The 15,316-nt window shown below is 36.3% G+C and overlaps 1 protein-coding gene across 20 annotated transcripts in view; it reads left to right on the forward strand.

Annotated features, from left to right (window-relative positions):
- ABI3BP (ABI family member 3 binding protein) overlaps window positions 1-15,316 on the forward strand; it is a 234,530-nt gene that overhangs the window by 118,513 nt on the left and 100,701 nt on the right. For 19 of the 20 annotated variants that reach the window (XM_060198467.1, XM_060198449.1, XM_060198451.1 and 16 more), the window contains exons 10-13: window positions 5,202-5,279; window positions 8,686-8,760; window positions 10,835-10,906; window positions 11,636-11,710. In XM_060198467.1, the coding sequence (XP_060054450.1) occupies window positions 5,202-5,279; window positions 8,686-8,760; window positions 10,835-10,906; window positions 11,636-11,710 (300 nt within the window). The remainder of the gene's footprint in view (window positions 1-5,201; window positions 5,280-8,685; window positions 8,761-10,834; window positions 10,907-11,635; window positions 11,711-15,316) is intronic. The other variant, XM_060198457.1, reaches the window with a different exon arrangement.

Raw genomic sequence — 15,316 nt, forward strand, 5'->3', positions numbered from 1 at the left:
ACATAATAGATTTCTTAAGTATTGAAGAGACTGACAGTATATTTGAATGCATCTAATAAATTCAGTCCCACCCATCAGAATTGCTATTTTATCAAACTATCTGAAAAATTGCACCACAGTCTACGTTTATTTACAAAAATAGCATGAGCATGAATAACTCTTTACACTACCAAAAAAAAGAAACAAACTTTTATGAAGTTATTTATCAGTGCAGTCTGGAAAAGTTTTATTTTTGAAGAGGTAAATCCTAAAAAATATCCTCATTCCAATAGGGCCCATCATAGAACATCAAGAAATTAATAGCTTTTTTCTAAGAACACATGTTGAACACATAATGAGAGAAATAAACAAGAAAGCTAGGATTACATGCAATCTCCTAGGGACATGCAAAGAGTTTGCCAAAGGCAAGACTTTGCCTGCCAGAAATGAAAGGAAACAACTGTGTTGGAGAAAGGTGCAGAACCAGAGAGGAAAAGGAATTTCCTGGGTTCTAGGTCATATTCTGATGGCCTTTTATTTTGCTGTTGTCAAGACTACTATTTTACATAGGAGGCTTCGATGAATGCTCCTGGGTTCACACAGAGATTGCTATTTAAATATCTTCCCCGGGAGTCGGGCTGTAGCGCAGCGGGTTAAGCGCAGGTGGCGCAAAGCACAAGGACCGGCATAAGGATCCCGGTTCGAACCCCGGCTCCCCACCTGCAGGGGAGTCGCTTCACAGGCGGTGAAGCAGGTCTGCAGGTGTCTATCTTTCTCTCCTCCTCTCTGTCTTCCCCTCCTCTCTCCATTTCTCTCTGTCCTATCCAACAACGACAACAACAATAATAACTACAACAATAAAACAACAAGGGCAACAAAAGGGAATAAATAAATAAAATAAATATTAAAAAAAAAGTAAATATCTTCCCCATCTAACAATTTCTTTAATGCCTGAAATGCCACATTTATAAACACAGTATGCCCTTAAACAATTTATTGATGTGTAAAAGAATACAAATGTTTCTTGGGAAACTAATTTACCATTTTTCTTCATTAACTATCTAATTTTAGATAATTGTGATTACCTATTTTTAATACAAGGAACTAAAGCAAAGAATCTCATAGCATTAGGACCAAGGGAATAGTACAGCAGTAATGCACAAGACTTGCATGTCTGAGGCTAGAGAGGTCCCAGGTTCAATCTTGAGCACATCATATGCCAAAATTGAGAGCTATTCAGAATGTGTCTCTGTCTTGGCCATGAAAATAAGTATATCTTTTTGTATCCTTTGGGGCAAAATGGACAGAACTGTAGGTGATTATAATTAGCAAAATAAGAAGTAAGAGATGAAAATGGGTGGTCCCACTCTGAAATCTAGAGAACTTATACACATGAACTTGAGGGGGGAAACAGAAGCAAGATAACTGTAAGACTTAAGAGAACTATGATGGTTACCTTTGGGATGTGGGAGAATGGGGACACAGAAGTTTGGTGGTGGGGGTGGTGTGGAACCATACACTGTAATTTTATAGTCTAGTAACCTACTATTAATCCCAAATTAAAAAAAAGAGAGAAAGAGAGAAAGAAAGAGAGAGAGAGAGAAAGAAAATAGTCTTAAAATTTTTGACTATGGAGTCCGGTAGTAGGGCAGCGGGTTAAGTGCACGTGGTACAAAGCACAAGGACCGGTTTAAGGACCCGGGTTTGAGTCCCGGTTCCCCACCTGCAGGGGAATCGCTTCACAAGCAGTGAAGCAGGTCTGCAGGTGTCTCTCTCCCCCTCTCTGTCTTCCCCTTCTCTTTCCATTTCTCTCTCCTGTCCAACAACAATGATATCAATAATAACTACAACAATAAAACAACAAGGGCAACAAAAGGGAATAAATAAATATTTTTTTAAAAGTTCTGACTACAAAAGACAAAAACATTGGTACAATTTATTTAAAATAAAGTTTATTGTTGTTGGGATCACTTACTATGAGCAAAAGGAATTATGGGAAAGGAACATAATTAGCACACAGCTGACATCAAAAACATACAAAGACATAAGTAAATTCACAAGGGATTGTAGGTATGAGAAATTACTTAAGCAAGCCACTGTTGGAAGTTCAGCTTTTGGGACTCTCTTCTTGCCTCCTTTCCACTGTTGTTGTTCTGTCTATCTTCTCCACTGGGTCCACACAATACTATTCCTCCGGGGCCTGCATATTTTGTAGCTGAACACTGATGAACAAAGTTTAAGGACTAATGACTCATACTTATCTTTTTCTATTTCCCCATGGTGGTTTTAATGTACCTAATAAATCCATGTTTTGATAAACCCACAGAAAAAGCCTAAAAGAAGTTTTTATTTTTACTGTACATCATAAAGACTTAACTGTATCATTTTCTCATTCCCATAATCTCTGTCTGTCTGTCTCTCTCTCTCACCAGCAAGGTTAACTCTGGAGCCCAATGATTTTACCACTCTAATTAGTCATTGGCATTTCCTCTTTCTCTCTCTCTCCCCCTCTCCCTTTGCCCTACCTTCATCACCTTCTCTGGTGTTCCCCTCCCTACCTCTCTTCTTTCCATAGGACAGAGAAATAGGGAGGGGGAAGAAAGAGAAAGAGAGACACCTGTAGCACTGCTTCACTCTTGTGTGAAGCCTCCCCCCATGCAGATGGAGACAAGGAACTTGCACCCAGGTTTTTATATGTGGTAATGGTTTCCTCTCTCCTGTATACTGGCACTCAGCCCTCACGGCAGTCTCTTTGTTGCTCTGCTAAATTAATGTGAACAATGAAATTAAGCATTCCTGTTGTACAGCCATGTTGTGCAGCTCCATATGCACAGGTATCTAAAGCATATACATGACTGTTAATGGCAGCTGACCAGTGTTTGTGGTGGCTATTTCCAGCCTTTTAAGTCTCTCCTGAAAATAGTCCTTTGGAGGACTTGATTGGCTGCTTACATAAGACACATGGAAAATTGGCTTGTTCATATTAATATGAAAAGGATGAGTTTGTTATAATTGTCTCTGTTCATATCATAAGTAAATATTTTGTGTCTTAAACTGAAAAAGAAAAAAACCTGGCATTTATACCAGTGATGTGAACCTCAGAAGTCATGAAATCTAATAACTTTGAAAGATGAGATTGGATCTCTACTTCTCAGTAAGGGGTAATTCTAGAAGATCTCTGGCAGTGTTTGGAAACACTGTAATCTGTCACAGCTGTAAATTGCTATTGGAATCCAGCAGCAAGAGGCCAGAGATGCTCTAACTGTACACAGCACAGGTTCCCACAACAAACATTTACCCAGTTTGAAATGTCAGCAGTGTCAAAGTTGAGGAAAACTAGATTCATGAAAAATAAATAAATAAATAAATAAATAAATACTGTATGGTTATCCATTTAACTTAACATGATCCAGGGTATTTAAAGATTAATGAATTCTTTTATGCCACAGAACTGTTTCAGAATACTACATGTATGTCATTGATTTATTGTGCTAATTAATTGAGCCAAGTTACTCCTAAGTGTATTTTTAAATATGGAATATCTTAACCATTGAGGGAAGTTCTGACACAGAAATCTAGTTTGTTTGGAAAAAAATACTTATATTTTAGAATGTGGTCTGAACAAAAAAGTAATTTTATTCTTTACCTAAATTATTTTTATTTCCTTGTTATTGACTTAACATTATTTCACAAAACTATAAAATTCTAGACATATAGTTTCACACTTAAAATGCTATAAGTTGGGTGAAGGGTAGATAGCATAATGGTTATGCAAACAGACTCTCATGCCTGAGGCTCCAAAATTCCAGGTTCAATCCCCCCGCACCACCATAAGCCAGAGCTGAACAGTGCTCTGATTAAAAAATAATAATAATGCTGTAAGTCAACGCACTCTCCACCAAAGTTCTATGCCCTGCCCACCTCACCCCCCCCACTCTACCCCCCCCCCACACACACAACACCTAGAACCATCATAGTTCTCACAAAGTCCAAGAGATAAGTTAAGGTTTTTAATGTATGTGTGTGTTTTAATTCATTTATTTTAGTCATCAATGTTCCACATATAAGCAAAATCACCTGGTAGTTGACTCACCTCTTTCTTCATTTCACTTAGCTGGAGATGATGATGCATTTCTGTTTTTTAGACCACAAATATTCTCAAGTAACTTAGTTTCTTCTGTTATTTCTCTTTTCTGTAATTTCAGAGTCATGTTACCATACATACTGAAAATTTCTATTCAATAATTTTTTAATTAAAAGAACTTTAATATACATTATTGTGTTTGCACTATTATCTGTGCCCTCCTGAAACTCTCTAAATCAGATTTCTCCAAGTAACTGGAGGTGATTAAGCTAAAAGAATTAAAAGACAACTGTTGGATAGTTTTATCTTTTACATGGACTATAGATAAATAAAGCAAGTGAAAGATAGTAACCAAGCTATCTTTTACTCTTTGTAAGAACTGTGGTGGTTCAGGAGAAGAAAGTGCTAAACTTTGGAGATGGGTGTGTGTGAAACTATACCCCTGAAATCTTAGTTTTGTAAACTACTTTGTTAAATCACTAATAATAAATATTATTTTTAAAAAACATAAAAGAAAAAAGATCTATCCAGGTCTTGGGTTGCTGTATTTTTTTTTTCTTTTCTTCATTTCAATGCCAGTTTTGACCTTAAATTACCTGGAGATATTGGAAAGGTTTTCTGAATACTCTCCTACATTTACAAATCTCTGGTAGAAATGCACAATAAATCTGTAAATTAACTGGTGGGAAAGGATATGGGGAGAACGGATTTTTTTTTTTTAAAAAATCTACTTGGGGAGTTGGGCGGTAGCACAGCGGTTTAAGCGCACGTGGAGCAAAGCCCAAGGACCGGTGTAAGGATCCCGGTTCGAGCCCTGGTTCCCCACCTGCAGGGGAGTCGCTTCACAGGCGGTGAATCAGGTCTGCAGGTGTCTATCTTTCTCTCCCCCTCTGTCTTCCCTTCCTCTCTCCATTTCTCTCTGTCCTATCCAACAACGACTACAACAATAAAATAATAAGGGCAAAAAAAAAAAAAAAAGATTAGTTCTCTTCGAGAATACCATCGGTGTTAATACTGTGTAAAGCATCTAAAATGATAAAAAAAAAAATCTACTTGAACTTGATTGGAAAAAAAAAATTATTTGGGGTCAATAAATTGTGAGGAAGTGGAGTAAATTGTTTGTCTCTTTCTCTTTTAGCTAAGAATGAAACTTTGCCATTGCCTGCTGAATCTAAAACACCAGAAGTAGAAAAAATCTTAGCTCATCCCCTAACCGGTAATGAAATCTTTTATTATCTTTGAGAGATAAGAGTCTTTTCTTTTCAAAAAATAATTAGCAAAATTACTTTTTTCCAGTGAAGAACCAATATGAAATTTATTTTGATCACAAACACCAAATGATAGGAGATTCTGTTATAGATCTTACTCCAATAAATACATGGGGAAAAAAATACAAGCAAGATGGGCTTATTGAATCAATCATGTGAGAGATAGAAGCTGTGTTTTCTAAGTTAAAGTTGTTCCCTCAAAATTCTGGCCTCTTTTATTGGGAAGTTAATGGTTTATAGTACAGCTCTTGGCAAATGGGTACAGTTTCCTCTCTTGCCATGATAAGTGTCTGTAAAACACTCTCACCCTTAGCTTGGATCCTTTTCCATCATCATGTACTGGGACCTCAAAGCGTCTCCCTCCCCAAACCAAAGTCCTTTGCTTTGGTGCCATACAACAAACTCAGTCCAAGTTATACTTTGTTTCTCTTTTCTGTTCTTGTTTAAGTTCTGCCCATGAGTGAAATCACCCCATATTCATCCTTCTCTTTCTAGCTTACCTCACTTAACATGATTCCTTCAAGCTTCATCCAAGATGAGGTGAAGATGGTGACTTCATCATTTTCATAGCTGACATATGCTGAACATTTTTATACTAAAATACAATATTACGTATTTAGTGTTTTCCTTTTTTTTTTTTTCTTTCTGAGTTTGACCACCATTTTAATGCACTTTCCATTCACTGTATTTTCTCTTTGACAATGTGGTCTTGAGATGACACAAAGGTCTCTGGAGGCAGTTAGATCTGGATTCAGACCTCTCCTCCACCATTTGTTGGCTCTTTTTCCCAGAGAGGTTTCTTTTCTTTTTTCTTTATTGGGGGGATTAATGGTTTACAATTGACAGTAAAATACAGTAGTTTATACACGTGTAACATTTCTCAGTTTTCCAGACAACACTCTAAACCCCAGTGTTTTCCTTTTCTATGAAAATAGGAGATCAGTTTCTTTTTTTCATTGCTTTACTTTTACTAGTGTACAACTTGGCTAAATTTCATTGTCCCTAACCAATTCAGAATTTGATATTTTTCAAATCATCCTGGAATAATTAGTGGCAAATATGTCTTGCAGATTAACAATCTTAATGTAGATACATGTAATTATTCCGTACATGCCATTCAAATGATAAATGAAGTGTGTATTAGCCTCCAGTTTATCTGCCATTATGAACAAACATTCATCATTTCTTCCCTGATGAGCTGCCCAGATCTAACCCACTTGGGCATATTAACCTCTGAACTTCAGAGTTTTTGCCAGAAGAATACCACTTCATCCAGGACTTGGTGAAACAAACTCTGGTGAAATTTCTCCCCAAATTCACATTTAGCCAAGTAGCATGAAACGAGTGTGATATTTTTGTTTGTTTGTTTGTTTGTTTGTTTCTAAAATTGCCACAGATTGAAATACCAGTGATAATTTACCTGGAGTAAACTCTTGGATTCAGGTCCTGAAGAGATCAAGACTGGTGAAAAGGGGATTGGAGAGAGTTAAGAGGGCCTCACAGTCTTGTTGTATGATCATGAAAAAGGTGCTAAATTGGGGAAGGAAGATGAGAATATTCTGCAGATACCTACTACAGGGAGATAAGAAACTATACCCATGTGTCAACAATCATACTGTAAACCATTAAACTGCCTCCTCAAATATAATGGGGAAATGGCAGTAAAAATAAAGTTAATTGACTTTATTTCAAGTAGAAATCATTTTGACAGAGCAAGAAATATATGATTCTAAGATTAATTTTCTATCCCCTACTTTCTTGGCAGTAAGTATAGATAGATGAGTTATTCTGAATACTCTATTTGAATGAAATCTTTTTAGTTTTCAGATTATCATATAAAGGTCAATACAAAGAACAACACAGACATGACCCAGTAAATTACTCCATCCTTTTCTGCTTCAAATATCTCTACCCATTTTTTTTCCCAGCTACACTTTCTCTTCTTGACATAGTATCTTTTGAGAGGATCTACAGATAACTTATTTTTCTCCCAAAACTCCCTTAAAGTTTTCCTTTTCAGAAGCACTTAATCAAGCTCCATGAATTATTATTCAGTATTACTGTATTTTATGTTATTTTGCCTGCAAAATTCTGAAGTTATCTAGGTCACAGTATATTCCGTATCTCAACAGTCCCAGTTCTTTCTTTTTTTTTTTTTTTTTCCTTCTCCAGGGTTATTGCTGGGCTTGGTGCCTGCACCATGAATCCACCGCTCCTGGAGGCCATTTTTTTCCCCCTTTTGTTGCCCTTGTTGTTGTAGCTTCGTTGTGGTTATTATTATTGCCCTTGTTGACGCAATTCGTTGTTGGATAGGACAGAGAGAAATGGAGAGAGGAGGGGAAGACAGAGAAGGGGAGAGAAAGATAGACACCTGCAGACCTGCTTCACCGCCTGTGAAGCGACTCCCCTGCAGGTGGGGAGCCGGGGGCTCGAACTGGGATCCTTACGCCGGTCCCTGTGCTTTGCGCCACATGCGCTTAACCCACTGCGCCACCGCCAGACCCCCCCCCCCCCAGTTATTTCTTAAAATCTACTTTCCAGTGATATTCTTTGCCTTTGACCTGGTATTTAGAACAACTCTATTTCTGAGCATGTGAATCCTTATCATAATTTTATCCCATTTCCACACTGCATACTTGCAATATTTGCATATTGATTGCAGTTTGGAAGAAAGAAAATCTTGCTAAGTGTTTTTTTTTCTCCCAGGTTATTTTTATTTGCCTGTTTGTTTATTCATTTAATGATCATTTATCAGATGTTTTCCTAATACCCTGACACTGCTAGATCCTGGAGATGAAGATAAGAAGGTATACAAATAAAGGATATTGTTAAACTGATGTTTTTTAATGGAGGTTTGTTCAGTATGCATTTTGGAACTCATTAAGGAGACCAAATTCAGAAAAGAAGAATTGGAACTAGTAACTAGTATCAGCTCAGGTACCTGAGAGAAAATTCTTTTTTTTCTAACTTTTTAAAATTTTATTTATAAAAATGAAACACTGACAAAACCATAGGATAAGAGGATAACTCCATACAGTTCCCACCACCAGAACTCCATATTCCATCCCCTCCCTTGCTAGCTTTCCTATTCTTTAACCCTCTGTGAGTATGGACCCAAGGTCATTGTGGGTGCAGAAGGTAGAAGGTCTGGCTTCTGTAGTTGCTTCCCTGCTGAACATAGGCATTGACAGGTCGATCCATACTCCCAGCCTGCCCTAAGAGAAAATTCTTAACAAGGAACTTAAAAAGAAATAGTCTATATAAGTAACATTCACTAATTCTAAGTGGCAGTAAGTTTCTTATGAGCTTTCTCTGCTTCATTTTAATTTGTAAAATTATGTTTTTGTCTTGTAGTGACTCCTGAATCAATTCCAAGAACCACTAAATCCGCTGTGTCTAGTGCTCTAGACATTTCAGGAACAACACTGGGTAATTCTGAGAACTTCTGGTTTCTTAATGAAAAGAATAGTTCCTAACACTCAAAAGACTAACCTTAATGCCTCAACTCCACTCCTTTTGTCTCTTACTGGCAGTAGTTAAAGTCTGTACTTATTGGAACAATTCCACTGACAAGTTAATAACATGCCTTAATATTGGGGACTGATTTGTAGGCAGCTCTGAATGCCACTTGCTAACTGCAGACCTTCTTTGTTACTCTATTAGGTATAAAGAAAGAGAATGCCAGCCTTTTAAACAGAAAGCTTGGAGTTTGCGGGAAACCTGGAAATCTTGACTCCTGTGCTCTCTATTTAGATAGGTTTCTCCAAACGGTGTGCACGGGAAACTTGAGAATAATCCCTAAAAATGCTTTTTAATAATAATTATATGTCATGTATGCTAACTGACACTTGGTCCATGAGAATCTAACTTACCTTGTTCTCTTCTGAAGGAAAGAAGCAGCTTGGATTCCCTTCTATACTTGCGATACTATGACCATGGCACTTGACAGTGTGCTTGCCTTCATAAACATCTATCTAAAACTCTTCCAGGGATCACCAACTATTTCCATGAAAGGCACTGACTTTTTGGTGCACTTAGTGTAATGAGCATCTTTCATATTATCACGGTTAAGCCACAGAGCCAAATTCTGACTCAGGAAGTTACTTCTTCCTTATTATTGTAGTTCTCAGTGAAAGGACCCCAGAAACATCACAAACTGATCCTAATACCTAGATTTGAATTGCCACTAAATACTCTAGGTAGAAATAATTTAATGCTACTTTTTATTACCTTGGAAGTTTTATGCATGCTTTAAAAAGTCCTTATTCAAATTTATATTCTCATAGAAAAAAAAAAGGACAGATGCATGGCTAATATAATACCTGCTTATAATTATACTGTAAGTGACTTCTGCTATTATATGCTTCTCAGAACTCATACTCATCACTTATAAAGTCATTAATTTAAAATTTAAGATCCTAAAGAGGCTATCTTTATTACAAATCTTCTGATTGCTATTTTTTTTTCTTTTTGGTGGTAATATTTTGATATTTTATTCTTTAATTTGGCATATCACAGAACAAACTATTTTATTCATTTTTCTGATGTTTTTACTCAACCATTTCTCTCGATAGAGATTAGTCATGATATTGCTGCAGACTGCTGGAATTCTTAGAATTTCTTTGAGCGCAATATAAAAAAAATTGGCAAGGTAACTTAATTAGAAAGCCATGCAGTTACCAAAATTCTATTTTTATATTAAATGAATATTTTCCATGTCAGACATGTCTAGTGCTTTTTTTGAGTTTCAGTGAAATATGTTGCATCCTGTGAGTACCCATTTATTGGGGAAACTGACGATCCTTCCTAGCCGACTGAATCCACATGGATCCCAGTCACTTTCAAAGCCAGCAACAAGCAGACATCAGGCTCAACCTGACGCTGTTGACTGGCTACGGAAGAAGGGCAAACGCTAGAAGAAGAAGTGAAATATGTAAGAGCACTCATACACATAGCTAAAGAAATGAGGATATTAAATTCCTTAAAATTAGTGACTTGATCATAAAAAACAAGGGGAAATGAGCTTTATTATACAGTAGTAAACCAAAGAAATGAGATATACTCTTTCTTTTATTGCCGCCAGGGTTATTGCTGGGGCTCAGTGCCTACACCTGGAATCTGCCACTCCAAGCAGCCACTTTTCTCTCTCTTTTTTTTTTTTTTCGTTATTTTATAGGACAGAGAGAAGGTGAGGGCAAAATAGAGAGGTAGAGAGATAGACACATGTAGCACTTGGTTCACACAAGTGAAGCTTCCACACACACACACACACACACACACACACACACACACACACACATAGGTGGGGAACAGGGGCTTGAACAGGAGTCACTACACATGGTAATATGAGCTTAACCAGGTGTGCTGTTGCCTGGTTTCCAAAACAGACTATTAATGATTTCTTACTTAACATAAATAATTTATCTTTTTGTATTTGTTGTTTTTGCTAGGTTTTCTGTTATTTGCACTTCAGGTCTTAACAATTTTATGTGCTTCTTTACAGCTCAAAAAAAACTTCCGGAGTTTCCTCAGGCAAAAACACCCTTCCCCTTTGAGAAACCTGAGGGCACCTTGGGTAATATTCAATACCTTCAATCTGGTGTTGAGATGTGGGTGGTAATTTCTTAATTCAGTAGGGTATTAGTTTCTTGATTCAGTAGTTTCTTAATTCAGTAGCAAGCCTCGGTGAATTAATGAATTCCATTAACTTTGCCAAACAAGTTATTAAACAAAACTCTGATGAAATTTTTAACAAATTCAGCAAAAATACATTAAATTCCAGATAGCCTGCTCAGTTTTCTGTCCTTAAAAATGTTGAGAATGTGACACTTAATTCTGGTCTCTCTCTTGCTTAATAATGTACTCTTCTCTCTTGCTTAATCATATATTCTCTGAATAATGTTTATTAATTTATGCTTCTTATATAATGACTTGATTACATCATTATGTGCTTTTTGAAATTCATTTTTTATTTTTAAGAAATATTTTTGTATCTTTATGTATTTATTGGATAGAGACAGCCAGAAATTGAGAAGGGGAGGGGCAATAGATAGACAAAGAGACACTTTCAGCCTTGCTTTACCACTTGCAAAGCTTTCCCACTGCAGGTGGGTACTGGGGGCTCAAACCTGGGTCTTTGCATATGGTAACATGTGCTCTCAACCAGGTGTGCCACCACCTGGCACTTCAGTATATGCTTTTTATGCAGGATCTTGTATGCATTTAAGTATGCCAACAACTTATTTCTGTCTCTTCTTCTGAAAATTAAAAAATCTTCAGTAAATTCCATTTCTTTTTGCTATAGCTTCAAGTAAAAAGCCATGGGTTCTGTCTACAACTAAGACATCTGAAGACCTCAAAGATCTACAATTCCAAACTGGTAATTGTGTTCTTTTAGAATAATAATAATAATAATAATAGATTGAACCAAAAATATTAAATAACTTTTTATTTGTTTAGGTTTCCTAATTATTAATACAATTTGTGATACATGTAAAAGCTAAAAGCTGTAATCAATCCTTGACACTTAGAAGAAATTCACAATTTTTTCCAATATAGAAGCAAAATGGAGCTGGGGACTTACCTCAGCCACAGAGCTCAGGACCTGCACAGAGGAGGCCCAACTTCAATCTGCAACCCATATGTACCTGAAAGCAATGATCTACCTCACTCACATTTTCATTAACGTAGTTTTAAAATTACTTTAAACCTATGAAAAATAATTTCACATGTATTTTAAATATCTGTTTGGATTTGTGCGTATTGATTGAAAAGGGGTTAAATTCCACACGTGGACCTTATTACTTCCCTGTGAGGTGTTGATTAATAGGGATCTGGCCCACCCAACAGGATTAAGCTCTAGAGAGAATAAAAAGTAGGAGTGAATAGTTAGTGTTGGTACTTTCAGAGAAGGAAAATTGAATGCACATTTACTGTGGCCTCTTAAAGAATTTTAACCTTAGCTTTCAGTTCTGCCTAATGAATATTTTCATACAGGCAATTTTTTCACAAAAGATAACCAGAAAGATATTTTCTTTTTTCCATAAATAAAGGAAAGCATTATTTAGTTAAATGTTACTGAGAACTTGTGTATGATATGTATAAATATTTTTCTTATCCAGATACTTAGTAGCATCTGGATATTCTTGTAGTGTTTTCCTATTGCTTTGTCATATGCTTCTAGGATTCTGTTATCATAGTAGGGTATAGTTACACAAGCATATGATAAATAATTATGTAATAGAAGAATAGGGGTGTGTGCACATGTTTATGTACAATAAAGGATTTACTTTCCCTAACTAAAAACATAAATTATGTAGCTATTAATGTCATTGTTGTTTATTCTTTGCAAGGGACAGCTTATGGATTCACTCTACTGAGTGCCTATCATGAACCAGGTTCCTGGGTAAATAAATCTGCAATTGTATAGTAAGCACGTCAAGAGCAACTACTGCCTTAGTGAAGTCTTTCATCTAAGAGTTTACTTTTAAAAGAAAGTTTTCAGAGGGTTACTAATCCTCATGGAATTTGAATGAAACAAAATGGTAAATTCTCTTATTGCCATGCCTTACATGTTTCTAGAGAACTATCAAATAAGTTTTATTGTAGAATTTGAATCTAATCAGCTCTAAGTAAAAAAATAAAAGGTACAGCCAACAAAACATAATTTAGCTATGTGGTTTTAGGAGTCACCAGCATATATAAGACATATATAAGAGCTTAGTAAAGAAATAAAAGCCCTTGTTTTTTGTAGAATTTCACTTTTGACACTGTCTTCTGCCCTTAAATCTGTTACTTTAGGAATAAAAGAAATTTTGCTTGACTCATCAGTAAAATATGGTTTGCTGCTCAAAGCCACCTAAAGCTAAAACTTCCTGTGAGTGGTGTTTGGTTTTAGCACTCTTACTCCTTGCTACTCAATGCTCAAAAACTCTAGAAATAGCAAACATGAGTCACTTATATTTCTAACAAATGTTACTTTTTTAAATTGATTTATATAGCAGATGAGAATTAGGGTCTTCATGTTAGAAGTATCTAGGAAATCTGTTTTAGATATATTCCAAGGGGGCCATGATTTTACTAATTTTTGCCTGAGTCTGACAGCAAACTTGTAGGTGGGCTAAAGGTATTATCAGAGTTGGAGATAAGACTAAAAAGCTGGATAGGGAGAGAATAGCTCCCAGATATGCGGGAAGTATGTAAATACCATTAACTTTAGGCCCCATTGATCAGATCAGGGGCCCATATTCAGCACAGGAGCCTGTGTAACCTCTGCATCCCTGCAGGTCTGAACTTGCATTCTGTGGTTAGAGCTAGGAACATTCCGTGCTGCAAAGATAGATAGATAGATAGATAGATAGATAGATAGATAGATAGATAGATAGATAAGATAGATAGATGATAGATTAATGAGTAAGAGAAACCAGAGCATCATTCTGTCATATATAGTTCTGGGTCCGAACTCTAGTGGCTTCTGTATGCAAGTTCTGCATGTTCTGAGCTACCTCCCTACAGCCAAATATGCTTTTCACTCTGAAAATATATTTGAGGAAATGTTTAAAAGTAAGAGTTTCCTGACAGTTGGGAATTTCCAGCCATGAATCATGATTGCTAGAGAATGGAGAAAAGACTTCTTTTTCCAAGTCAAGTACTCACGGGGAATAAGTTAAGGAATATGATAATATGAAGCAGAACCTCACAAATGGAAGACAATTGTAAAAAATAGGAAAACAGTATAAAGACAGTGAATACATTTCACCTATAAAGAAAAAGTACAGATTGCCAGAAAGTTGATCCAATGTCACGAAATAAAAGGGAAATGTGGTATTTTCAGACAGTCATGGTGTTTTCAAAAGCAACAATATATAAGTCAGGCTATTAATTTGTAATTTCTTAGCTGATATGGGGGTTTTAATTCAAAAGTGGTAAAGTTTTCCTACTTTATTTAGTAGTTGATAGAGCTGACATTGCAAGAGCAGTGACTTGAAATTGGTTTTACCTTCCATTGGAGGAGATGGGATGCGGAACTCAGGTGGTGGGAACTGTGTGGAATTTTACCCCTCTTATCTTAGTCTTGTCAATTATTATTAAGTCAATAAGGAAAAAGCAAAAGAAAATAGAAAGTGGCTTTAAACAAGCCTGAGATTAGCCCCTGACTGCATTTTTAACCTCTAGAAAGATTAGCATGTTTTGTGTGATCCTTTAAAAGTGTAGGTAGGCTAAAGAAAATTTTATGTTAAAAATGCAATGGATATACTCTCAGAATTTTTTAACCTGGAATTGTTATGACCCTGAAGATTTTGCAGATACTAGATCACAGTCACAACCTAAAAAACAGCCACCTTTTCTGCCTTTCAGAATGTATCACGTGGTCTTGATAGTAACTTTCTTACAGCTTCAACCAGAAGTGGTTCAAAATTATTTCATTGTCACTGAGCTACAAGTAACTCCAATAAGTATATTTTCCCTGTGAGCTCCCCCTTTCTTTTTAGTTTATTTCTGGACATTATTTTTGAATAGGTAAGGAAAGTAATATCTACCTCATAATAACTCATGTGCTCTTTTCACCTCTCATTTCAATAGCAGTACAGCTCTTTGGCAGAAAAGAGAACATTTTCATTTTGGTGCTTTTTTTTTTTTTGCTTGCAGATTCAGCTCAGATATGTACATGAAAATAATCCCTGTATTTTAATTAGCCTTTATTTTTAGGTCACCCTGCTTTCTTTCATGTAAAATGTAAAATTTTTCTTTAAATGTTTCTAGATTTTAGAAGGGTTCATGACTATACAGAGAAACATAGAAATCTGCCTCTAAAGAAAATATCAGGAGAGATGGTGCAAGGAAAGAGTGCTAGTCTTGACTCTGCTGTTTCTGGCCCTGCTGGGGGATGGGGGTGAGGGTTAGTTAACATCCTGAGTAGGAATGTGGAATATCCCGGACCTGGCAGGCCAGTGTACTTTGCTTGTGCCTCAACTGTTTCATCTAT

Source organism: Erinaceus europaeus, chromosome 9 (assembly GCF_950295315.1).
Source record: "Erinaceus europaeus chromosome 9, mEriEur2.1, whole genome shotgun sequence".
In the NCBI taxonomy this organism is placed as follows: domain Eukaryota; kingdom Metazoa; phylum Chordata; class Mammalia; order Eulipotyphla; family Erinaceidae; genus Erinaceus; species Erinaceus europaeus.